The sequence below is a fragment of the Engystomops pustulosus genome, chromosome 4 (genome assembly GCF_040894005.1).
Source record: "Engystomops pustulosus chromosome 4, aEngPut4.maternal, whole genome shotgun sequence".
Taxonomy (NCBI): Eukaryota; Metazoa; Chordata; class Amphibia; order Anura; family Leptodactylidae; genus Engystomops; species Engystomops pustulosus.
Window position 1 is genome coordinate 104,644,528 of NC_092414.1, and position 27,337 is coordinate 104,671,864.

Genomic DNA, 27,337 nt, shown 5'->3' on the forward strand with positions numbered 1-27,337 from the left:
TAAACTCTCCAACCCCATGAATTGATACAACCAATTCGCCTCTCACTTCAGAGTAGATTTTCCAGAAGATGCCACCACACTGGACCATGAAAGGAACATGAACCACAACATTTATACTTTCCTATAAAGGAGTTTTTTAAGCTACATCATGATTATTTTGTGTGCTCTCAGTCCTGGCACAGTTTCTCAGGAAAACCAGATAGTAAAAACAAGTTGGTGAACTTAAAGCGAACCTGTCATCAGAAATTGGCCAAATAAACCGCTACCAGTATGCTGTCAAGCAGCTGAGTAGCTTCTAACGCATGTTTATTTCATGGCCCAGTGTGGTGGCATCATCCAACAAATGAACTTTGAAGTGAGGTGTAAATTGCTTTTATGAAGTCAAGGTGGCAGAGAGTTTAACGCTGAAGTCAAGCTTTCCCTTCCTCAGAAAGCTCCATTCACTGTGATGGTCCGATACGAATGGGATATACGTATGTACAGCTTACACCAGCTAAATATTTTGCACCCTCCTCCAAAAATTGCAAATGAAAATTTATAACCATAGCAGTGCAGTAAAAAAAGATGCTGAAACATGTCCAAAAGATTGTAACATTGTAACTTTGTCATTATATACTCGTGTTATCTTTAAAGACTCTTGTTATTAGTTGTATAAGCCAAAAAAATCAATGTTTTTATGGACATAAGTGGTAGATTATGCATGTCAATTAATATATTCCTTCTCTATTTACAGCCCGCAGCCCAATTTTCACTCACTTGATAACCAGCTTGAAGGGCTTGTGGACTCTAAGAGCTTTTGGACGGCAGCCATATTTTGAAACCCTTTTTCATAAGGCTCTGAATTTACACACAGCAAACTGGTTTCTCTATCTGTCCACACTTCGATGGTTCCAAATGACTATTGAAATGATCTTTGTCATCTTTTTCTGTTCTGTTGCATTTATCTCTATTGCAACATCAGGTACACTTCACTACAATTTTTTTTTACTGTTCTTCAGCTAGATTACCTAATGTTAGAGGATGTAATATTAGTCATTTCTGCTAACCAGTACATATGCCAATATAAGCTGACTTTTGTCAGCCATTTCAATTTCAGAAAAAGGTTTGAAGGGGGGTGGGTTATAATGGTGACTAGAATGTTCATTGTCCATTGTTGGCCAACATATATGACTATATAAAATTAAGGTTTTACATTATTTTTAAGAAATCTGTAATTTAATGTAATTCATAAAAATTGTCAAGATTTAACTACATGCAGCTGCACCTATAAACATCTAATCTTGAAACTATAAAACATGTGGTGAGAGAAACTTACAATGGAAAATGTCCACATTTTGTCACACATTAGTCTTAAAATGGATCATTGAGCATGGCATGTGCCAGATTTTCGATGTGTTTTCATATATGGACCTCAACAGTTTTAAAAAATGTCTTGAAAAAGGACATTACAGACACCTTACAGCTGATCATTGCATCCTGGGACTATAGTAAAGCATAGTAAAGCATTTATAGAGCTTCACCAGAGGTCACGGTGGGCAGAGGGGTCTGTCTTAAACTAGGGGATGTCTGTAATTCGGGTAGGGGACCGCCTGTATTTACTATATTGACTAGCTTGTGTGTTACCTTTGGAGATAACTAGCTGACAACTGTGACTGGCAAAAGTTATTCCATTAAATTTGCAAACTTAGCTGACATTGCATGTGAATGGTGGTAAAACAGCTGCTGCTCGACAGCAGTGGATCCAAGTACCGAAGAGGCATAAATCCTTGAAGTGTATATTTGATTTTTCTGTTCCATGTCTGGCTTTGGCTTATGAATACCAAAGGAAAATCCAGACCTGAATACAAATGTTAGTACAGATTTGAACATATACTATGTTATTTTTCAATGATTTTCAATTCTTGCCTTTCAGGTGCTGGAAAAGAAAAAGTTGGAATTGTTTTGACTCTGGCCATGAATATCATGAATACTCTACAGTGGGCAGTAAATTCAAGCATTGATGTGGACAGTTTGGTAAGTAAATAGAGATGTTATAGAGAGCATAAAATAGAAAATTAAAACTTAAAAAGTGACAATATTTATATGTAGAATACCCTTATAGTTATCCTCCTGATGACTTTAAACATAATGCAGGTTAGCAAGGAACTCTGAAATGAGCTTTTAAAAAAAGCTATTGCATAATCTGCAGGTCAATGCTGCTGAAGGAGAGGGGAACTGTTAAAACAACATTTTCTTGAAAATAAGGCCCATTGTGTTACCAAGAAATACCCAAAATTTACTAAAAATGTACAAAACTGCTGGCTATAAACTGCGAAAATGACCTAGCATTTAACTGGTCAATTTAGGGGAACCTGTTAGCAGAAACTGACTACCAGTATGCTGTATGAAGATTAAAACCTTCCAGATCAGGTTTTTATAATTGCTCAATATGGTGGCATCATACAGAAGTTGTAAAGAAATAAAGTTATGGAGATGCAGACATTAGCACAGAAGTCAAGCTCTCAACACCTCAGAATTGCTCCTTCACTGTAATTGATGGCCCTGCATCCAGGAAGCTAACTAATTGGCCCTATTGAAGTCTTACTGATGTCATTTACAGTAGGGAAGTGGGAGGCAAGGAGAGTTTTACTTCAGCTCTCCCCCTCCATGACTTTATAGAACCAATTAACATCTCACTTCAAAGTTAATTTTCTGGATGATGCCACCAAACTGTGACATGAAAGTGGTTTCCTCATGCTTGAGGGGATAAGTGTCTTGTCTGATATTTATATAGAAATATATGATAGAGAATACCTGTGTAGGCAGGCTGGTAGTTGCAAATAGTGCCCTCTCCAGGTCAGGAGCTGGTCAGGCAACAGTTAACTGGTGTATTTAATTATCCAATGACGTGTCTGTTATGAATGCTGGAGTGTGATTGAAGAGGTGCTACCACATGACCAGGGGGAGTATAAAAACCCCTTCTGTTTGAGAGCACATGGTTAGGCTGCAGAGTGTAACGGGATTAGCTCTGGGATCACCGTCTCCTGTGATAGACGAGCACTTTTTGGCACAATGCAGTCACAGTCCACTCCAGACAAGTTGGGTGCAACTGGCCTCAACCAGTTTTATTTACTTCAAGCAGTAAAAATGGCAAAACAAAAACAATACAGAAATAAAATCCTAGGCCGTCTGGCCACTAACTATACAATAAAGTAGTTTCCTCACTACCAAGAAACTGTACCTACTGTACAGCTTCCCAACCACAGCATACAGCAATTGGCAACTCATATATAGGGTTTTCCCAGGAGCAGAGAGAGCAACTCCTCATGTGCAGCTTCTGACTTTTTAAAGCAACATCTCAGAGCTGCTGGTGATTAGCCCCAATCACCTCAAACACCTGGAGTGGCTGAGCAAAGTAGGGACCAAGCCCTACACTCCAAACTGCAGCAACCAGGTCTTCCAGAACAGGTTTTGGCTCCCTAGATAGTGTAGGACAGAAACCTAAGGGGAAACATACACACCATTTAACACTTTTCCCCTGGTCCTGTCACAAGAGTCAGAGTGAGAGACTCCATTTTTGAGTCAGGTCTCGGTCAGGAGAGTGGGCAGCACACCTTCAGTGTTGCCACAGCATTCAATCACAGGAACTTCTGGTGCCTCCGGTCTACTGCCTGGCACACAGGGCAAGTCTGGAGACTTAAGCCCAGAACCGTAGCTTCCCCCACTTCCCCCACTTCCCCCACACCTGAATTAGCCCAGCCTGCATGTACTATTAGGCTGCGTGCACCAACTCTCCATGACCACTCCAACATCAAAGAATCTGCTGTTAACAGTTCCAATAAAGAACTGTAAGTTGATTTGCACAACGTTGCCTCCATCTGATCCCTGGATATGGCTGCTTACCACCATGGGCTCCCCCATTTACCACCCATGGACTCATCCTACAGACACCTTAGAGGTTGCCCCAGGGAGAAACCATTGTATCAGCCTCTCCCTCCATATTTCTTGCACACACCACCTGCTGGAGACCTGCCAGGCTGTAGGTCAGCCCTCCGGTCCCCATGCTAAGCACCGCGTGTCTAGGGCCGCACTAGCCAGCCACTCCGGTATTCTGGGCCCCGGCTGTTTCCAGTCCACCAAGAAAAGGCTAGGCCCTGGTGGAGGATGTTGCCCCTGTGCCACAACCGGCAGGAACTACACAGCTGGATGTCACGGTGCAGGCACATGGACGCCGTTGGAAGAACCTGAAACAGCAAGGTCATGTGCACCTGCACTGCACACTGTGGGAAAATGAAAACTGAAGTATATGTATGAATCAAGTATGGATAAATTGCATATATAATGCATAGCGGATACTGCTGGTAGTGTGAAAGGAATAAATGTTGAATAAGAGGAAAGTGAATTATTAATTAATAAGTTGGAGAGTTGTGTGAATTGTGCTAATGTAAAACAGAATAACGAATGAAAAATGGCAATATCCACCAAAAATAAAGTAGATCAATAACACCATGTAAACGGAGAGTGTCAAGCCATGATTATTCAAAAGTTATTATATATAATATATTACATAATTCAACAACATTAAATTGTTGTTTAACCCCTTCCCGACATTTGACGTACTGTTACTGCATGGCGGGAGGTGCGTTCCCGCAAAATGCAGTAATAGTACGTCATGCTTCTGGCGCCGGCTCCAGAACGGAGCCCACGCCAGAAGCTGCGGGTGTCTACTATATATTATAGCCTACACCCGCCTCTAACACCCGCGATCGGAGATTTCTAGGGGCATTTGAGAAGAATCGGTCCCCCCCACGGCGCTTACCGGGGGGGTCCGCTGCTCCGATCGCAGCCCCGGGACTGCCGGTGCAGCATGCTCAGTGTGTTACATTACACAGTGTAATACATCTGTATTACACTGTGTAATGTGAAGAAGAGCTTGAACAAGTGATCAGTGGATCACTTGTTCAAGCTAACCTGTAAAAGTTAATAAAAAATGTTAAAAACACTACATAAAATCATTTTTTAATAAAAAGAATTAATTAAATAAAGTTAAAGTCCCCTAAACACAAATATTCCCTATACACATGCAATAAAGTGAAAAAAACACAAAATCGCCAAAAAACCCCACATATTTGGTATCGTCGCGTCCGTAACAATCCGTACAATAACTCAGAAACATTTTTGGACCCGCTCGGTGAACGCCGTAAAAACAAAACCCGTAAAACACGCCAAAAATGTACATTTTTCATAAAATCTCTACACAAAAATGTTCTAAAAAGTGATCAAACAAAGTTATGTGCGCCAAAATGGTACCACTGAAAAGAACAACTCAACTCGTAAAAAATAAGCCCAAAACTAGCTCTGTCAACCAAAAACGATTTAAGTTACGTCTCCGAAAAGATGGCGATGCAAAAACAAATGAGATTTCCTCTATATTAGTTTTTATCCAGTAAAATTGTAAAAATAAATGAAAAACTATATAAATGAGATATCACCATAATCGTAGTGACCTATAGAATGAAGATAATATAGTATTTTTAGTGAACGGTGTACGACCCCCAAAAAATACGAAAAAAAAGGAAACCAAAATTGACAATTTTCTTTTCACCCATACATTCAAGAGTTAATAAAATCTCATCAATAAGCTCATGACCCACGAAAATGAATTATTTGTAAAGTGCATCTCATGTCGCAAAAAATAAGCCCCTAATATGTCCAAATTGCCAAAAAAATAAAGATTGTATAGCCAATAAAATGTGACAATGCATAATCTGTTCTGAATGGCGCAGCTTCCCTTCGATGCCTTGGCGTGTGCCCATACGGCGGGTTACCACCACATATGGGGTATTGTTATACAAGGGAGGGATTGGGTATCAAATTTTGTGGAGCGTTTTGGTATTTTATCCACTGAGAATTTGTACATTTTTTGAAAAACACATTCATTTAGCCAAAAAATTTTACTTTCAAAATTGTATCTGATTTTGTTTTAACCCCTGTAAAACAATTAAAGGGTTAACAAACTTCATAAAAGTTGTTTTACGTACGTTGAGGGGTGTAGTTTCTATAATGGGGTAATTTATGGGGTTTTACTTTTATTTAGGCCTCTCAAAGTGATTTGAAACCTGAGCAGGTCCCTCAATAGCAGGATTTTGCGTTTTTTATGAAAATGTGAAAAATCGCACCTAACGTTCAAAGGCCCATAACATCCTACAAAAATAAGAGGATGTTTAAAAAACCATGTACACATAAAGAAGACATTTAGTGAATGTTAGTTATTACATTTTTTTGCGGTTATGACTATGTATGGAAAAAGTAGAACATTTTGAAGTTCGAAAATCAAGAATTTTTCCAAATTTTCACCAAATATCTGATTTTCTCATAAATAAATGCAAAACATAACACCAAAATTTTTCAACTAACATGAAGTACAAAGTGTCACGAGAAAACAATTTTAAAATCACTTGGATATGTTAAAGCGCAGGGCAGATTTGAAAAAATGGGCCGTGTCAGGAAGGTGAAAAGTGGCTTCAGCGTTAAGGGGTTAAATGCATGATTTAGGAGTGCATAAAGTGCAAAAATATAAGATCATATAATTCTATCCACACACCATGGGCCCATGAAGACAACAGCACCTAACCCAATTTTATAAACAATAAAATATAATTATAAGAAATGCAATACAGTATAACGCAAACAACTGAAAATAAGTATTGAATACCAAAATAAATATCCCACAGGCCAGAATGGCACACCATGTGGGACCATAACACAAAAAGCAAAAAATAAAATGTCATACAAAATAAGAAATATGAATATGGAGCAATTATATACCATAATATAATGTAGTATGATATATTATTCAAGCAAAGGAAGGCAAGTCCAAAGCTGACAGAATATATAAGGAAAGTACATAGGGAAAGATATAGGTGTTCAGTTCTCAGAGGAGAGTTGGTCAACCCACATGACAACAAATGATAAAAGGTCCAAAAGAACTTAAAATGTAAAGGAACAATGGATGTCCATTAACGATGGTTTCAATTGAGTAAGTTTGTATTAACCCCTTCGTGACATTTGACGTAATAATACTGCATGGCGGGAGGTGCGTTCCCGCATTTTGCAGTATTGTTACGTCATGCTTCTGAATGGAGCCGGTACCAGAAGCATGGGGTTACAGCTGGCACCCGTCTCTAGTACCTGCGATCTGAGTTTCCTCCGATAGCGGGTATAAACCCCTTACACACCGCGGTCACGCAGCGCTTACAGGGGGGGGTCCGATCCTCCGCTGTCATCCCCGGGGTCTGCTAGTGCCCAGGGGAAAAGCGACTTCTTCCGGGAGCCGGGTCCTGCGTGGCTTGCTCATTGTGCCACATAATACAGTGTAATACATCTGTATTACACTGTATAAGGTGAAGAAGAGCTTGAACAAGCGATCAGAGCATCGCTTGTTCAAGCCAACCTGTAAAAGTAAAAAAATCCCACTAAATATAAACATTTATTAATAAAATTAATTAATTAAATAAAGTTAAAATCCCCTAAACACAAACATTCCCTATAAATATATACACTCACTGGCCACTTTATTAGGTACACCATGCTAGTAACGGGTTGGACCCCCTTTTGCCTTCAGAACTGCCTCAATTCTTCGTACAAGGTGCTGGAAGCATTCCTCAGAGATTTTGGTCCATATTGACATGATGGCATCACACAGTTGCTGCAGATTTGTCGGCTGCACATCCATGATGCGAATCTCACTTTCCACCACATCCCAAAGATGCTCTATTGGATTGAGATCTGGTGACTGTGGAGGCCATTTGAGTACAGTGAACTCATTGTCATGTTCAAGAAACCAGTCTGAGATGATTCCAGCTTCATGACATGGCGCATTATCCTGCTGAAAGTAGCCATCAGATGTTGGGTACATTGTGCTCATAAAGGGATGGACATGGTCAGCAACAATACTCAGGTACGCTGTAGCGTTGCAACGATGCTCAATTGGTACCAAGGGGCCCAAAGAGTGCCAAGAAAATATTCCCCACACCATGACACCACCAACACCAGCCTGAACCGTTGATGCAAGGCAGGATGGATCCATGCTTTCATGTTGTTGACGCCAAATTCTGACCCTACCATCCGAATGTCGCAGCAGAAATCGAGACTCATCAGACCAGGAAACGTTTTTCCAATCTTCTACTGTCCAATTTCGATGAGCTTGTGCAAATTGTACCCTCAGTTTCCTGTTCTTAGCTGAAGGGAGTGGCACCCGGTGTGGTCTTCTGCTGCTGTAGCCCATCTGCCTAAAAGTTCGACGTACTGTGTGTTCAGAGATGCTCTTCTGTCTACCTTGGTTGTAACGGGTGGCGATTTGAGTCACTGTTGCCTTTCTATCAGCTCGAACCAGTCTGCCCATTCTCCTCTGACCTCTGGCATCAACAAGGCATTTCTGCCCACAGAACTGCCGATCACTGGATGTTTTTTCTTTTTCCGACCATTCTCTGTAAACCCTAGAGATGGTTGTGCGTGAAAATCCCAGTAGATCAGCAGTTTCTGAAATACTCAGACCAGCCCTTCTGGCACCAACAACCATGCCTCGTTCAAAGGCACTCAAATCACCTTTCTACCCCATACTGATGCTCGGTTTGAACTGCAGGAGATTGTCTTGACCATGTCTACATGCCTAAATGCACTGAGTTGCCGCCATGTGATTGGCTGATTAGAAATTAAGTGTTAACGAGCAGTTGGACAGGTGTACCTAATAAAGTGGCCGGTGAGTGTATATATATTTAATAAAGTAAATAAAGCACTAAATTACAAGAAAAAACCCCCACATATTTGGTATCAAATCTGGTAACAATCTGTACAATAACTCAGTATCATTATTGGACCTGCTTGGTGAGCGCCGTAAAAACAAAACCCGAAAAACTTGCCAAAAATGTACATTTTTCATTAAATCCCTCCACAAAAATGTTCTAAAAAAATTATCAAAAAAATTTATTGTACACCAAATGGTATCACTGAAAAGGACAACTCAACATGTAAAAAATAAGCCCTAAACCAGCACTGTCAACCAAAAAATATTACTGTTTTATCTCCGTAAAGATGGCGATACCAAAATAAATGAAATTTTCTCTGTATTAGATTTTCTTCAGTAAAATTGTAAAAACATATAAAAAAATATATAAATGAGGTATCACCATAACCGTAGTGATCCATAGAATAAATATAATATGTTATTTTTATGGTACGGTGAATGGCCCCAAAACGATACAAGAAGAAAGGAAAACAAAATTTACAATTTTTCCTACATACATTTAAGAGTTAATAAAATCCCATCATTGAGCTAATGACCCACTTAAATGAAGTAATTGTAAAGTGTATCTAATGTCGCAAATAGTAAGCCCTTATTTGTCCAAAATTCCCCAAAAATAAAGATTGTATAGTCAATTAAAAGGGACAATGCATAATCTGCTCTGAATGGCACAGCTTCCCTTCAATGTCCTGGCGTGTGCCCATACAGCAGTTTACCACCACATACGGGGTATTGTTACACTCAGGAGAAATTGGGTATCAAAATTGGTGGACAGTTTCGGTATTTTATCCACTGAAAATTTGTCCATTTTTTGAAAAACATATTCATTTAGCCAAAACAATGTAAATTTCAAAAATTGCATCCGATTTTGTTTTATCTGTAAAATAATTAAAGGGTTAACAAACTTCATGAAAGTTGTTTTACATACATGTGTTCTTTATGAAAATTTGAGAAATCGTACCTAAAGTTCAAAGCCCCATAACAACTTACAAAAATGAGAGAATTAATAAAAAGCCATGGATACATAAAGCAGACATTCGGTTAATGTTAGTTATCAAGTTTTTTTGCTGTTATGACTATGTATGGAAAAAGTAGAACATTTTCAATTTAAAAAATGGAGACTTTTTCCAAATTTTCAATAAAAACATCTGTTTTTTTCATAAATAAACGCAACACATACCACCAACATTTTTAAACTATAATGAAGTACAAAATGTCACGAGAAAACAATTTCAAAATCACTTGGATATGTTAAAGCGTTTGGCGTTAAGGGGTTAAAATTACTTTAACCTTTATTTTCTGACAAAGTTATTAGATCAAGAATATGTTACCTTCCTCATTCTGCTACAACCTTACCTTCCAACAACTCATTTTGCATGTTAAGTACTTAAAGTTGACTACTTATTGACCATTAAATATTCATCAATGTTCTCCCAAAAACTTGCATCCACAGATGTTCTGCATGAGATGCTATCATTTATTACTGTGTCATGGATAGTTTCATTGCTGCCTCTTTAATATTCTACCCCAAAGCAAATTAAGGTTCCACACTATAAAAGGCGGTCTTCATAACTGCTGATGATTACCTATTACTTGTTACTAGAGATGAGCGAACATACTCGTCCGAGCTTGATGCTCGTTCGAGCATTAGCGTACTCGTAACTGCTCGTTGCTCGGACGAATACTTCGCCCGCTCGAGAAAATGGCAACTCCCGCCGTTTTGCTTTTTGGCGGCCAGAAACAGAGCCAATCACAAGCCAGGAGACTCTGCACTCCACCCAGCATGACATGGTACCCTTACACGTCGATAGCAGTGGTTGGCTGGCCAGATCAGGTGACCCTGGAATAGACTAGCCCCTGCCTGCGCTGCTCGGATCATTCTGTGTCTGGATGCCGCTAGGGAGAGAGCTGCTGCTGGTCAGGGAAAGCGTTAGGCTGTTCTATTAGAATAGTGTTAGGCAGGAGTGATTCTACAAGAACCCAACAGCCCTTCTTAAAGCTACAATAAAGTTATACATTTTTTTTTTTTATTTGCAGCTACTACCATATTGTGAGGAATTTGCAGTGAGACTTGCGACCGTTGTGTTTAGCTCTTAGTGACGCACATATCCACCTCAAACACCAAAGTGGGACAATTTATTAGGGGTTTGATTTCAATTAGGCACAGTCTGCCAGTTTCTTTTTATTTTACGTTTATTTTTTCATAACTCAGCGTCATCTCATCTGGCATAGCCGTGTGTGTCATACTTGGCTAGAAAATAGCCATAGGAGAATCCAAACGGCTTACTTAGGCCTACAATAGCGTTATATATTTTATTTCTGGTTGATCTGCTGGTGGCTGGCCTTGCTGTAGTGCATCTACTACCATATTGTGAGAAATTTGCAGTGAGACTTGCGACCGTTGTGTTTAGCGCTTAGTGACGCACATATCCATCGCAAAGACCGAAGTGGGACAATTTATTAGGGGTTGGATTTCAATTAGGCACAGTCTGTCATTTACTTTTTATTTTACGTTTATTTTTTCATAACTCAGCGTCATCATCTCATCTGGCATAGCAGTGTGCTTTCATACTTGGCTAGAAAATAGCCATAGGAGAATCCAAACGGCTTACTTACGCCTACAATAGCGTTATATATATTTTATTTCTGGTTGATCTGCTGGTGGCTGGCCTTGCTGTAGTGCATCTACTACCATATTGTGAGGAATTTGCAGTGAGACTTGCGACCGTTGTGTTTAGCGCTTAGTGACGTACATATCCATCGCAAAGACCGAAGTGGGACAATTTATTAGGGGTTGGATTTCAATTAGGCACAGTCTGCCATTTACTTTTTATTTTACGTTTATTTTTTCATAACTCAGCGTCATCATCTCATCTTGCATAGCAGTGTGCTTTCATACTTGGCTAGAAAATAGCCATAGGAGAATCCAAACGGCTTACTTAGGCCAACAATAGCGTTATATATTTTATTTCTGGTTGATCTGCTGGTGGCTGGCCTTGCTGTAGTGCATCTACTACCATATTGTGAGGAATTTGCAGTGAGACTTGCGACCGTTGTGTTTAGCGCTTAGTGACGCACATATCCATCGCAAAGACCGAAGTGGGACAATTTATTAGGGGTTGGATTTCAATTAGGCACAGTCTGCCACTTACTTTTTATTTTACGTTTATTTTTTCATAACTCAGCGTCATCATCTCATCTGGCATAGCAGTGTGCTTTCATACTTGGCTAGAAAATAGCCATAGGAGAATCCAAACGGCTTACTTAGGCCTACAATAGCGTTATATATTTTATTTCTGGTTGATCTGCTGGTGGCTGGCCTTGCTGTAGTGCATCTACTACCATATTGTGAGGAATTTGCAGTGAGACTTGCGACCGTTGTGTTTAGCGCTTAGTGACGCACATATCCATCGCAAAGAACGAAGTGGGACAATTTATTAGGGGTTGGATTGAAATTAGGCACAGTCTGCCATTTACTTTTTATTTTACGTTTATTTTTTCATAACTCAGCGTCATCTCATCTGGCATAGCAGTGTGCTTTCATAGTTGGCTAGAAAATAGCCATAGCAATAGGATAGCATCATTTGGTTTTAAAAACTAAAAAACACAAAAAAAAAACACAAAAAAAAGTAAAAAAAAAATTAAAGTTATAACTTTCATTTTCAAAATGTTTAACCCGAGGGCTAGGGGTAGAGGACGAGGGCGGGGACGTGGGCGTCCAACTACTGCAGGGGTCAGAGGCCGTGGTCCTGGGCGGGGTGAGACACCACCTGCTGATGAGGGAGCAGGGGAACGCCGCAGAGCTACACTCCCTAGGTTCATGTCTGAAGTTACTGGGACTTGTGGTAGAGCACTGTTGAGGCCAGAACAGTGCGAACAGGTGATGTCGTGGATTGCCGACAATGCTTCGAGCAATTTGTCCACCAGTCAGTCTTCCACGCAGTCCACCCATGTCACCGAAATCGGCACTCCTCCAGCTCCTGCACCTCAGCCTCCTCCCCCCCAGTCTGCCCCCTCCCAGGAAAATTTGGCATTTGAACCGGCATACTCTGAGGAACTGTTTTCTGGACCCTTCCCACAGTCACAAACCACTTGTCCGGTTGCTGCTGAGCAATTTTCCGATGCCCAGGTTTTCCACCAGTCGCAGTCTGTGGGTGATGATGACCTTCTTGACGTAGTGGAAGAAGTGTGTAAAGAGGTGTCCGACGATGAGGAGACACGGTTGTCAGACAGTGGTGAAGTTGTTGTCAGGGCAGGAAGTCCGAGGGGGGAGCAGACTGAGGGATCGGAGGATGATGAGGTGACAGACCCAAGCTGGGTTGAGAGGCCGGGTGAACACAGTGCTTCTGAGACGGAGGAGAGTCCTCGACCAGAACAGGTTGGAAGAGGCAGTGGTGGGGCCAGACGGAGAGGCAGGTCCAGAGCAGGTGCATCAGCGCCAAATGTGTCACGTAGTGAAGCTCCCGTGGCGAGGGCTCCCGCGGCGAGGGCTAGATTTTCAGAAGTCTGGAGGTTCTTTAAGGACCGGATGACCGACGAACTGTGGTGTGCAACCTTTGCCAAACCAGGATCAGCAGGGGTTCCACCACTACTAGCTTAACTACCACCAGTATGCGCAGGCATATGAATGCTAAACACCCCACTCAGTGGCACCAAGCCCGTTCACCTCCGGCCGTGCACACCACTGCTCCTTCCAATGTGTCAGCTGATAGTCAGCCCCCTGCCCAGGACCCTGGCACAAAAACCCCATCGTCGCCTCCACGATCCTCCACAGCATCCACCAGCGTTCAGCTCTCCATACCCCAGACGCTGGAGCGGAAAAGGAAATATAGTGCAACCCACCCGCACGCCCAAGCCCTTAATGTCCACATCTCCAGATTGCTTAGCCTGGAGATGCTGCCCTATAGGCTAGTAGAGACCGAGGCCTTTCGCAACCTCATGGCGGCGGCCGCCCCTCGGTATTCGGTCCCCAGCCGCCACTACTTTTCCCGATGTGCCGTCCCAGCCCTGCACCAGCACGTGTCAGACAACATCCTCCGTGCCCTGACCAACGCCGTTTCTGACAAGGTCCACCTGACCACGGACACGTGGACGAGTGCTGCCGGGCAGGGCCACTATATATCGCTGACGGCACATTGGGTTAACTTGGTGGAGGCTGGGACCGAGTCTGACCCTGCGGCTGGTCATATACTGCCGACGCCGAAGATTGCGGGGCCTACCTCGGTCCAGGTCTTTCAGGCCTACTATGCCTCCTCCTCCTCCCACCCCTCCTCCACCTCCTCCTCCGAACTACCATCCGTGGGCATGGCGCCATCAGTCGCTAGCTCTAGGCACAGCAGCAGGCGGTGCTCAAACTGCTGAGCCTAGGCGATAAAAGGCACACCGCCCAAGAGCTATTACAGGGCATTCCACATCAAACTTGTTAACTTTGTCGCCACCTTGCTGTGTAATCCACAAAATATACTGGCAAACTTTTATCATTTACCGATATTATTTCAGCGCTTCTTGCGCATCTGTTTACATTCCGCTCACCCGCCATATCCCAAACTTATAAGAACGCTACTACACTTGATCTTATACAAAAGGTTCTTAGAAGTGCTGTTTGGGGAGTAGCCTAGAGACAGGGGCTTGGATTGGCGAAAGCTCGCCTGGCAGCGGAGCGCCAGTTCCATCTCAAGATCCGACTAACATAGTTTTAACTGCAGCACCTTTAATCTACTACTAGTTCACTGCCTCCATACATCGTCCCCTTATCAAACGAGCTGTGTCGGGCAGAATTTTGGGTTGTTTTCATGGCTTCCACATCAAACTTGTTAACTTTGTCGCCACCCTGCTGTGTAATCCACAAAATATACTGGCAAACTTTTATCATTTACCAATATTATTTCAGCGCTTCTTGCGCATCTGTTTACATTCCCCTCACCCGCCATATCCTAAACTTATAAGAACGCTACTACACTTGATCTTATACAAAAGGTTCTTAGAAGTGCTGTTTGGGGAGTAGCCTAGAGACAGGGGCTTGGATTGGCGAAAGCTCGCCTGGCAGCGGAGCGCCAGCTCCATCTCAAGATCCAACTAACATAGTTTTAACTGCAGCACCTTTAATCAACTACTAGTTCACTGCCTCCATACATCGTCCCCTTATCAAACGAGCTGTGTCAGGCAGAATTTTCAGGTGTTTCACCAGATACATAGTGGAACGCGGCCCATCTGTCGCCGCCATGCTGGAGACCTGAAGTTGCAATCATAGCAGCGCAATATGGATGCCCCATACTGTCGCTCTTAATCATGGAACCATTTCCGTAAAAACAATTAAAAATAGATCCACTATGCTATTCCATTATTCCTAGGTGAAATATTCAAACGACCCGGCCTGCTTTGAAAATTATAATTTTTTCAAAGTAAACGCTTCTGGCCCCCAGGCCCATTTTGGGTGGGGAGGAGCCGAGAGACAGGGGCTTGGACAGGCGAAATCTCGCCTGGCAGTGGACCGCCAGCTCCATCTCAAGATTAGGCAGCCTCAGAGGCATCCATGCATGCTGCCCCTGCTGTTTTCTGTCCATTTTGCCTCCACGATCCTCCACAGCGTCCACCAATGTCTCATTTCAACTCTCTATTCCCCAGACGCTGGAGCACGAGAGGATATGCAGCACATCATCCCCTTATCAAACGAGCTGTGTCAGGCAGAATTTTCAGGTGTTTCACCAGATACATAGTGGAACTCGGCCCATCTGTCGCCGCCATGCTGGAGACCTGAAGTTGCAATCATAGCAGCGCAATATGAATGCCCCATACTGTCGCTCTTAATCATGGAAGTTGTCTCCATGGCTGCCTCCACATGTTGTCCCCTTATCAAAAGAGCTGTGTCAGGCTCATTTTTAGGGTGTTTCACCAGATACGTTATGGAACTTGGTCACTATGTCGCCACCATGCTGTGTTATCGACTAAATATACCGGCAACCTTTTGTTCACATAGGAAATCATTTCACCTCCTTTGGTGAAACCTGAGTCTATTTAGGGTATGTCGCCATGAGACTCTCTAGCCTGCCACTGCTGCCGCTGCCTCTGCATGCTGTCCCCTATAGTGTCAGGGTCAATTATTGGATGTTTTAGATGCTATCTAGCCTCATTCGGTCACTCTGTCATGGCCATGCTGTTGCCCATAATTTTGGCATAATGGTGCGATTATGCAGCCTCAGAGGCATCCATGCATGCTGCCCCTGCTGTTTCCTGTCCATTTCCGTGGTGTTTCCATCCTTTTCTGAGGTTCCCAGGTGTTTGGCCAAGCTTCCCTGTGCAGAGCCTTGGTCCCCTTGAAAAATGCTCGAGTCTCTCATTGACTTCAATGGGGCTCGTTATTCGAGACGAGCACTCGAGCATCGGGAAAAGTTCGTCTCGAATAACGAGTACCCGAGCATTTTAGTGCTCGCTCATCTCTACTTGTTACCTATGTGTGCATAGCATGGCGTATCTTAGAGGGGTAGGAATTTTTGGGTGGTCATCATTCTGTATATGATAAAATGTATTTCATATCTGTATTTGTGTATTGTGAACAAGTGAAGGGATATTTTCTTTTCTTTTTTTTAGATGCGTTCAGTCAGCAGAATATTTAAATTTATTGATCTTCCCAGAGAAGATATTTCAAGCAAAAAGAATAAAATGGATGATTTGTCAGAGGTTCTTATCATTGAGAATGAATACACAAAGAAAGATCCAGACTGGCCTTCTGGGGGGCAGATGAGTGTTAAAGACCTGTCTGCAAAGTATGTGGAAGGAGGCCATGCAGTTTTGGAGAACGTTTCATTTTCAATAAGCCCTGGTCAAAGGGTAAGATCAATAAAAATTGAAATATGTATTTGATACAATATTGTAATATTGTCAGGCCATTTTACCGTTTTACACATATGCATGTAACAAGGCCACATATGTCCAGATGAAGTCTTTAGGTTTTTCAAATGTATTCAAACCTCCGTCAAACAGAATGACAGATATAGAGTTGATTCAGCTTGGTGGTTCAGTGTTTGGCACCACATCCTTGGAGCACTGGGGTCCTGAGTTCAAGTCTCATCCAGGTCAACATCTGCAAAGAATTTGTATTCTCTCTCTCTATCTATCTCTCTCTCTCTCTATCACGGGACTGATTTGACAAGCTCTGTGCAGCGATGTGGAATATGTTGGCGCTATATAAATAAAAGAATTATTAGTATTATTATTTGCAAATTCATGTTCTATGAGATAAATACTTTTGCTTCAAGGGATTGGCACATCTGAACAGAAGTGATGGTTACATTGTTACTCTTAAAATCTATAGAACTGATGAAGAGAGTGCAGAGCTTTTTTCTGTAGTCTCTGAACGGCTGGCACTGCATATGTACATCATCCCTCCCTTCAAGAGAAGGACTCCCATTATTGTGAATGGTGGGGGGACCCCCAACCTATAGACACTTATCACTTATCCTATGGATAGGTCGATGAAAGTCCACATTCTGGAGTTAAAATCTTGGATTAAACCCAATATATTTCCATTTTATGTTTTTCATTGGAGTACGTGCCTTCTAATTCCACCAGCTTCTGCTGAATAATCTTACATTGCTAAAAAGCAATAAAGAAGGGATTTGTCATTTATACTGTAAATCCTTTAGCTGAGTAATAAAAGCCAGTAATAGGTCACTAGACTACTGCAGTCATTCATTAGAAGAAAACAGATTATTATATATTTAATTTTTTCATTTTTTACAAAAGATTAACTATTTTACATAACTATCTTTAATTTAACCGCCAGTCTACGCCTTAGGCCAGTGATGGCCAACCTATGACACGCGTGTCAGTGCTGACAAGCATAGCCATTTTCAGTGACACGCGGCCGCCGGAGAGTTAAGTTTCATCCTCGGCTCCTACACGGCCAGGTGCAGTAGCCGGGAGGCTGAGAGATTGTCCAGCACATTGTAATGAATAGATGATGTGGAAAATCCCCATATACTGCCAGACTGTAGTACATGGTAGGATCAATCACACAACCTAGGGTTAAAGTACCCTAGAAGTTAAATAATTATACATATTTGTTATTTAAAACTATAAATATCACAAAATTATGTTTTTTTTGTCAAGGTGACACACCACCCGAGTTATGCTCGGTTTTTTGGCGAATTTTGACACACCAAGCTCAAAAGGTTGCCCATCACTGCCTTAGGCAATTTTTAGAGTGTTGGATTCCTATTTCAATCAATGGAACTACTCTCCCGGTTCAGGTGCATTTGATCTTTCTGTCTGAGCACATATAGCTTACCTTTACCTTACTTTACACTTTAAATGGTATAGCTCTCCTTACAACACATGCTTTACATTCATATCTTAAATTCCTTACATTCCAGGTTGGTTTATTGGGAAGAACTGGGTCAGGAAAAAGCACCTTGTTGTCTGCCTTTTTAAGACTACTGTCAACTCAAGGGGAAATTCTGATTGATGGGGTATCTTGGCAGACATTACCTCTTCAGAAATGGAGAAAAGCTTTCGGAGTCATTCCACAGGTATGTTTATATTATGATATTGCTACATCTCTTGCATCTCTTACGTCTCTTATGTTTACAGTATTTGCTGTGTTATGAGTGTGCTAGAACCCTCAGGTAGGGTATGGCAAATCCTTTTTATTCTTTCTTCTATCTTCTATTATGTTACAAATTCTAGTTTTATGTTGTCATATGGTGTCATAATGTGCTATACTACCAGTTCCAGTCAAGAATTGGACTGTGCGACTCTTCTCAGCTAATTTGCATGTCTAGTGAAGATAGGATCCACCTTTTATGTCTTTGGTTCTTATCTGCCTTCCATAGTCAAGAAACACTTATATAATTCTGATCTTTCTTTACCTCTTACTGCTAGTGTGTAGATGGAGATTACAGTTAAGGGTTAAAGCAACCCAGACATCACAATACAGTTTGTTTGTTGTGCTGCAGAAGTAAACCCAATAATGTAAATTTATCGTCCTACACAGCAGGGAAGCATATACGCAATGGAATGACTTTTCTTTTCTGATAAACAGGGGTTGCGTTGTTTATTAGCAGCATCAAAAGTCACATTAGCTGAAAGATTCAGCTGCAAATAATCTGTCTGAGCAATGTATTTCCCCAGTCATGAAAATAAACTTTTAAAACATCTAGCAGAGAAATGCCTGGTTTTCTGCATAAAACCGGTTCCTAATGCATCACCATGATCCTATATGGGCATATCCCCTGCATATATCCCCTGCATAGAACATGAAAACCTCTAAAGCATTTACTGTAGCTTCTGATTTCTATCCACTGAAAGTAAACAATAAAACTTACCCCCAAATAGCAGCAAACAGAGATCTAGAAAAAGGAGAAATTGATGCAGAAAGTTTATTGGAAAATTGTATAACTTTTCAATTTACAAACAAAGACAAAATATATTAGGACTGAAGTAACAATGGCCCTGCTCCCCACCCATCCCACCCAGAGAGGTGTGCGGGCCAGAATGCCAGCAAAATTGGCGTAAATAGGGCTTCATACATGCCTTGTTGTCCTCAATAACATATATTTACTGAAACTGGATAATTCCTTTACATAGTCACATGAGATACAGCAGCTTCATCTATTTATGTCACTAAATCACACCCAATGAGGTGAGGTTAAACAGCCGGTGAAAAAATTATTGAAAACTTAATTTTTTAAAGGTGCTATAGCCATATATGTCCATATGTCCAGTTTTGTGCAATAATAAGAAATGATGCAGGAAAAAATATTAAACACATGAAGAAAGTGAGGTTCCTTAAAGGAAAACTGCAGCTTCTAGATCATGTTTCTTTCATAGCCCAGCCTGGTGTCATCATCAAGAAAATTAACTTTGAACTCAGGTGTTAACTGGTTGTATAAAGTAGGATGAATGGTCAAATTTAATGAGACATTCTTGATGAAAATATGTTGCCATCTACCAGGATGATAAAGATGAAAAGAGGGAGTACATTTTAGCAAGACAATAGAAGAATGGAACCAAAATCTCACCTGACCAATGCATTTGACTGGTTTATCCATACAGGAGGTGCTTTGAAGCTCCTCCAACAAAGGCTTATTTTTACAAAGTATTAACAGCATTTCAGTAAGCGTGTTCAGTTCTTTTTCCATGTGTCCCGGTTATTATGACTCTGTGAATTAAAATAATTTGGGTTATAAAATGTGTATGAGCAACCACATTAATTAATTCTATGTGACTATTAATAATCCTTACATTTTATTTACCAGTGAATACAATAAAAATGACAATAACTCATAGTATATCACAAAAAAAATATTCACCAGTTATATAGTTTCATAGTAAATAAGGCCGGAAAAAGACACTAGTCCTTCAAGTCCAACCTTTAAGAATAAAATAAATGTTTTATCCCCAAAACCCATGATATTTTTTCTCTCCAGAAAGGCATCCAGGCCTCTCTTGAACATGTACATAGAGTCGGCCATAACAACCTCCTGCGGCAGAGAGTTCCATAGTCTCACTGCTCTTACAGTAAAGAGCCTTTGTCTATGTTGATGGTAGAATCGCCTCTCCTCTAGGCGTAGAGGATGCCCCCTTGTCCTGGTTACAGGCCTAGGTATAAAAAGATCTGTCCATTCAGGTATTTGTACACTGTAATGAGGTCTCCCCTCAGTCGTCTTTTTTCTAAACTGAATAATCCCAAATTTTGTATTCTGTCATTGTATTCTAGTCCCCCCCCATTCCCCTGATTATCTTGGTTGCTCTCCTCTGCACCCGTTCCAGTTCTACTATGTCCTTTTTATACACTGGTGCCCAAAACTGTACACAATATTCCAAGTGTGGTCTGACCAGGGATTTGTATAAGGGCAAAACTATGTCTTTATCATTAGAATCAAATCATGATTTGATACATCCCATGATTTTATTAGCTTTAGCAGAAGCCATCTGGCTCTGGTCACTAAAATTAAGTTTACCATCCACCAATACCCCCAAGTACTTTTCAGCTCCGGTTTTACCAAGTAATTGACTGTTTAGAACAATTATACTTTTTGTTTCTATGGCCCAAGTGCATAAATTTACATATATCTACATTAAACCTCATCAACAATTTCTTTGCCCACTCCTCAAGCTTCCATAAATCAGATTAGTCCTACAGGACCGATCTCTCATAAACCCATGCTGATGCTGGGTTATAAGGTTATGTACAGTGAGATACTCCAGGATAGCATCTCTAACAAACCACTCAAATATTTTCCCCACCACAGAAGTTATACTCACAGGTATGTAGTTTCCAGGGTCGCTTCTTGATCCATTTTTGTATATTGGTACCACATTTACTATGCAGTCACTGCTTCGAAGCTGGAGCTGCACAGACGTGGGCCTGCTGTTCTGTGCATGCGCAGACGGCAGGTTTCTCAGACAAGGGCGCAGCTACGAGGAGCTGTGCACCCATGATTTTGGGTCTGAGGATCAAAGAGGCTACTGGGGCGTAGAGTAGCCGTGCCGTGTAGCCTCAGCTCCGGCTACTCCATGCCCCAGTAGTGTCTTTAGAATATTTACATATTAGGGGAATAAAAGTTATTAAAAAATTGTGGGGACGTAAGCATTAGCCCTTAAAAGGGTTATGATCACGTCCTATAGATCCATCTGCCACCGTGGTCGTAGGTTCCCTTTAATGTACATTCTGCACACCATCTTGTCAGAAAAAAAACATGAAATGTAGATATTTTGCTAATTTATTAGACAACAAAAAATATTGCAGGGTCAGAAGTATTTAGACCATTTGCTGTGACACTGCTGTGTTTATTGAAACTGATTGGACTTGATAAGCAAAGGCACACATTTGTCTGTAAAAGATCTCACAGCTCACAGTTCATGTTAGAGCACATGAGAATCATGAGGTCTAAGGAACTTCCCATGAAGCTCAGAGATGCAATTGTGGCAAGGCACAGGTCTGGCCAAGGTTACAAAATAATTTCTAAAGCACTCAAAGTTCCTAAGAGCACAGTGGCCTCCATATTCCTTAAATGGAAGAAGTTTGAGATGACCACAACTCTTCCTTGACCTGGCCATCCAGCCAAACTAAGCATTCGTGGGAGAAGATCCTTGGTGAGAGAGGTAAAGAAGAACCTCAAGATTACTGTGGCTGAGTTCCAGAGATGCAGTAGAGAGATGGGAAAAAGTTCCACAAAGTCGACAATCACTGCACCTGCTTGGGGCTTTATGGCAGAGTGTGCCGAAGGAAGCCTCTCCTCAGTGCAAGACATATGAAAGCCTGCATACAGTTTGACACATGAACACATGAAGCACTCACAGACTGGCATGAGAAATAAGATTACATTTTTGGTGTTAATTTTAAGAGGTATGTGTGAGGAAAACCAGGCATTGCTCATCACCTGCCAAATGCAATCCCAAAAGTGAAGCATGGTGGTGGTAGCATCATGTTTTTCAGCTGCAGGGACAGGACGACTGGTTGCAATTGAAGGAAAGATGAATGCGGCCAAGTACAAAGACATCCTGGATCCTCTTCCAGAGTGCTCTGGACCTCAGACCAGGCCAACGGTTCACCTTCCAACAAAATAATGCACCTAAGAACACAGCTAAAATAACAGAGCAGTGGCTTCAGAACAACTTTGTGACCGCTCTTGTCTGGCCCAGTCAGACCCCTTACTGAAACCCAATTGAGCATCTGTGGAGAGACTTGAAGATGGCTGTCCACCAATGTTCACCATCCAACCCGAGGGAACTGGAGAGGATCTGCAAAGAAGCATGACAGAGGATTTCACAAAGACTCTCATCGTTTATATCCTCTATCATACATCCAGATCGGTCCACAGTCCAATCGCTCCACAGCCATTAATGTCCACAGATTGTATCTCAACCTGCAGCTCATGGTAGATAACCCAGGAGACAGGGTAATTTGCTCGCTAAATGCTTCTAAAGCATTCAATTGTGTTGAATGACTTCATCTCTGGGGTGTGCTGGATAGGTTTGGCCTGGGCAAACAGTTCTCCACCTGTGTGTGGCTTCTTTACAGTGCCCCAATGGTGACAATACGTATTAAAGAACGTTGCTGATTGTTGCTGCCGCTGGCGTTGGGCAGGGGCATACAGCTCCCCTGCTCTTTGCCTTGGCTACAGAGCCTCTGGCCACAGCTATTTGACATTGTGAGGCAGTCAGATGATTCCACAGAGGGGCACAGGTAGAAAAGGTGGCGTTGTACGCCGCCAATGCTTTGCTTTTTCTGTCTGATGCCAGGCGTTCTCTCCCAGTGGTTATGTCTACTTAGGAATCCTCATATCCTACATATATCTGCTTCACAAGGTTTGGCAGAAATTCAGAGATATGCAGGGAATTCAGGAATTTTCACAATACTCCCCACTGTGGGATAACCCTCAACTCCCAATTGTTCTTCTCCTTGAATGAGTCCATAGGTGGAAGCAAAAGGGGGCTCGAAAAGTGGCAGCCCTCCTTTCATTTGATGGGCTAAAAACATTTCAGCAGCTGCAGCCTAAATTTGAATTTACCTCTAGTGAATCTTTTTGATTCCTTCAAATCCAACATGCTTTTAGATCAGATTATCAAACGGAGGAAAATGCTATATCCAATAATAAATTATTTGCATTAATGAAAAGAGATTCGATTCCTATTATTATTATTATTATTATTATTTCTTTAGTGTATCAGTATTCACTAGACCTTATTTTGGATGGATTTCCTAATAGGAGTAGGGAATGTTGGGAGGGGGATATAGGACCTATAGAGGAAGATCAGTGGAAAGAAATCTTAGAAAGAGTTATTTCCCTCTCTCTAAGTGAAGTTCACACGCTATCAGTTCTGTACCTGCTCCACAGAGTTTATAGAACCTCCAAATGTATGTTAGACTGCCCTTGTTGTCATGTTGATAGGGCAGATTTGCTCCACATGATCTGAGGGATTAGAGGGTTTCTGGATGGTGGTGGTAGATATAGTTAATAATGTATATTTAGTACAGATTGTGCTTTCTCCCTTTGTTTGTGTGTTGGGATATGTGGAGGACCTACCGACCATGGCGACCACGACCACAGCGGCTAAAACGTGTAAACTAATTGCCCAACACTAGCTGGATCCAGTCTATCCGACTAGTTCAGAATTTATTGATAAGGATAATTTTCTAATCCTGTTGGAGAAAGGATCTTTCACAAATGTGGGGCCTTGAAGAAATTGGAAAAAAAAATAGTTTCCATGGATGGACTCTGGTTTATCTTCTAGAGAGCTAACCGCTACCGACTTGGTCTCATTTGATTTTACATATTATGATTTACATAGGATGCCTAGGCTGGACTCCATTACATTTTAATCATGGGGTGTGTATATTAACAATTTTGAGAGCCTATGGAATGCTCCGTTACCATCCCATGGAAATGATCTTTATTGATCTACAATGAGGAATGCTGTAACAATGGACATATTGATCATTTTTTAATGTGCTCTGGTTTTGGGTTCGGGGTTCTTGAATTTATGAATGTTTGTTTAGTCTTTAAAAACTGAAAAAATCTCAATAAAAATATGCTAATCAAAAAAAGAATGACAGAGGATCCCCAAATTCAAGTGTAATAAACTTGTTGTATCATTCCCAAGAAGACTCATGGATGTACTAGCTCAAAAGGAGCTTCTACTCAATGCTGAACAAAGGGTCTGAATATTTATCACCATGTGATATTTCAGTTTTTCTTATTTAATAAATGAACAAAAATATCTACAATTCTTTTTTTTTCTGCCAAGATGGGGTGAAGAGTGTACATTGATGAGAAAGATACAAGAGCTTTTTGATCTTCCAATTGACTGCAACATCTCATATCAAATAGGTCCTTGAATTACAATGATCATTGTTCCTAAACACAATTGACCTTAATGGTTTATCACAAATGTCCTTGCAAATACAGTTCTGGTTATGATTAATCATATGGTAACATGATATGGTAACATGGCACATGTATCATCAGCTAGGCAAATTGTCAAATTTTAGCGACTTTTGCCATTTTTGCGACTTTTAACTCTGTTCTTTTTCAATCACGCCTTGTCTGCACCTTTGTGCAGTGTGCCTCATGTATCATTTTGTGCCATTTTGGGCTGTTTCTGCGCCGTTTTGCGCCATTTTTTGGTCCAATTCTGCACCTGGTCCAGGGCAGGTGCAAAGGATTTTTTTTTTCATGGACCCGATTGTAACATGTAAATTGGAATTATTTCACATGCTTTAACTGTTTAACATTTTGCACAGTAACTTCTTTTGTCAAAATTTTTGAATTTTTTTTTCTAATTGGTTACTTCTAAGGGTGAGGTCAGACGTAGCTGTTTAATTGCGTTTTCAATACATTTTGAAACTAATTACAACAGAGGTCATTTGCCTTATTTCATTGTCTTATTTCATTACAAAACGCAATATAAACACCACATTAACACATGTGTTAACATTGCGTTTACTATGTGTTTTGTACATTCAAATATTAACAGTAATGTTATTAGGAAAATCAACTCTCCTCAGCTATTGTAATAGGTTTCAAAATGCATTAAAAATGCAACACGTTAAATCTCAAATTAACAGTAGTGTCCACTCCTGTATATAACCCCCTCACGTGGTTTGTGTCCATTTGAGACATTTGAGCCATTTGCAACAAAAAGTCTCAAAAGAAGCCAAAATTTGCACCTGCCAGAACAGGAAAACCTGAACATGTATCACAAGTAAAAAGACAGGATCATACATAAGGTGCAAAAACTAGCCACCAAAAGTCTCTAAAATTCACCTCAGAGAGACCAAACTATGATGTGCTCCACTGTTGTAGAGACACTGTTGTATTATTATCTTGTTAAGTTTAACAGTTTGTAACGGTTTGTAATGTGTCCAGTCCAGTTTCAAAAGGAGCCCTGTTAATCCTGTTTAAGATTATGAATAAAAAATCTTGCTTAATGAGTTTAAAATGGATACACTCACTGGGCCACATTTATCAAAAACTTCAAACTCCACTACTGTAGGTACAGTTTGCCTGTGAAGTGTGTAGAGTGTGCTAGATTCATGAATTATGGTGCACGTTCTTCATGAAGTTGACGCGCCCTGCACTGCTCCGACAGAGTGTACCCCCTTCAGTGCAGAATTTTGTGTTGTGTCAGGCATAGTGTCATGGACACTTTAGAAATACATGTGCAATCAGTGAAAAGATTGTGCAAAGTTAGACAGAAAACTGATGCATGGGCTTTAATAAATGTGGGTCACTGTGTTTTCCTCTGTATGAACTTCTTTTTTGCCAACCTGGAGTTTTTTCAAACGGCGTGTTGCAGTAAAATGCGTTCAGAAAGGTTATTCCAGCACATGTGTATTCCCCACAAGAGGCGCACTACAGGTCCAAGGAGATCACAATCCAAAATGTGTCTTTTAAAGGCAAGCCTGGTTCCTGCCACGAACAGTTTGATACAGTTTCAGTATAGTTTCAGCAGTTAGTATAACTCAAAGAGCTGATATGGCTTGAATGACAGCATTATTTATTTTGTAGGTTTTTTAGCTATACAGTGATATGTTTTATAAATGGCAGGTTCTACTTGTTTGTTTTCTAGAGATAATCGGCCGATCCTTCTCATAAGGCTGTATGTGTTTCAGAAGACTCTCTCTTCCTTCCTCAGTGGCATGTGTTAGATAATGTCATCCATTCATTTATAGTGCATGATGGTTAAAGGGGTATTCCCATTTCAGTAAATAATTGTTATTGTTTTTATTAATGAAAAGTTATGCAGTTTTTAAAATACTCTCAATATCAATTCCTAACAGTTTCTAGATCTCTGCTTGCTGTCATTCTATAGAAAGCTTCTATCTTTACTTCCAGTGGACAGAAATCTGACTATGGTCAAACAGGTGCACGGCTTGTTATATCACACAGTTCTGCATATTCTCTCATATGAATGAGCTACACACTTGTGTGACCATGGTCAGTTTTCTGTCCACTGCAAGTAAACATAGAAGCTTCGTATAGCAGGACAGCAAGCAGAGATCTAGTATATTTAAAAATTGTATAACTTTTCATTATAGAAACAATAACACCAATTTGCTGAAATGAGAATACCCCTTTAAGTTTTTGAAAATCCCCGGATCTAGGTGCCCAATGTAAAATTAAAAACAAAAAATGTTTTAAAATTATTATACATATATCCATAGACATATAGCAACATGATTTTATATATGTATGTATATATGTATATATGTATGTATGTATATGTATATATACACTGTATATAAACATGGATATATAACATTTGGACGTGATGATTGTAGAATATATAAGACAGACAAACATATTTAAATTTATCTTTATCAGTTCTGGTAGATATTTGGCTCAGATATATTTAGTAAAACTGTGTAATAACCTACATTCCTGTTGTCTTTGATAAGTCAAATAAAGTAACGATCTTGAGATTACTTGAGATAGCTACATTGTTACAAATAAAGATGAGTAAATCTTCTGATTTGTTACATTTTCTCAGTAAAGTGTTTCGACCTCAGCATCTCCAGCACAGTACGCAAAATATGAACAAGGCAAGATT

General features: G+C 40.8%; 1 protein-coding gene across 1 annotated transcript in view; it reads left to right on the forward strand.

Moving 5' to 3' along the window:
- Positions 1–27,337, forward strand: part of CFTR (CF transmembrane conductance regulator) — a 125,712-nt gene that overhangs the window by 78,244 nt on the left and 20,131 nt on the right. Inside the window, exons 20-23 of the mRNA XM_072146962.1 lie at positions 734–961; positions 1,913–2,013; positions 16,370–16,609; positions 18,154–18,309. Coding sequence (XP_072003063.1) covers positions 734–961; positions 1,913–2,013; positions 16,370–16,609; positions 18,154–18,309 — 725 coding nt within the window. The remainder of the gene's footprint in view (positions 1–733; positions 962–1,912; positions 2,014–16,369; positions 16,610–18,153; positions 18,310–27,337) is intronic.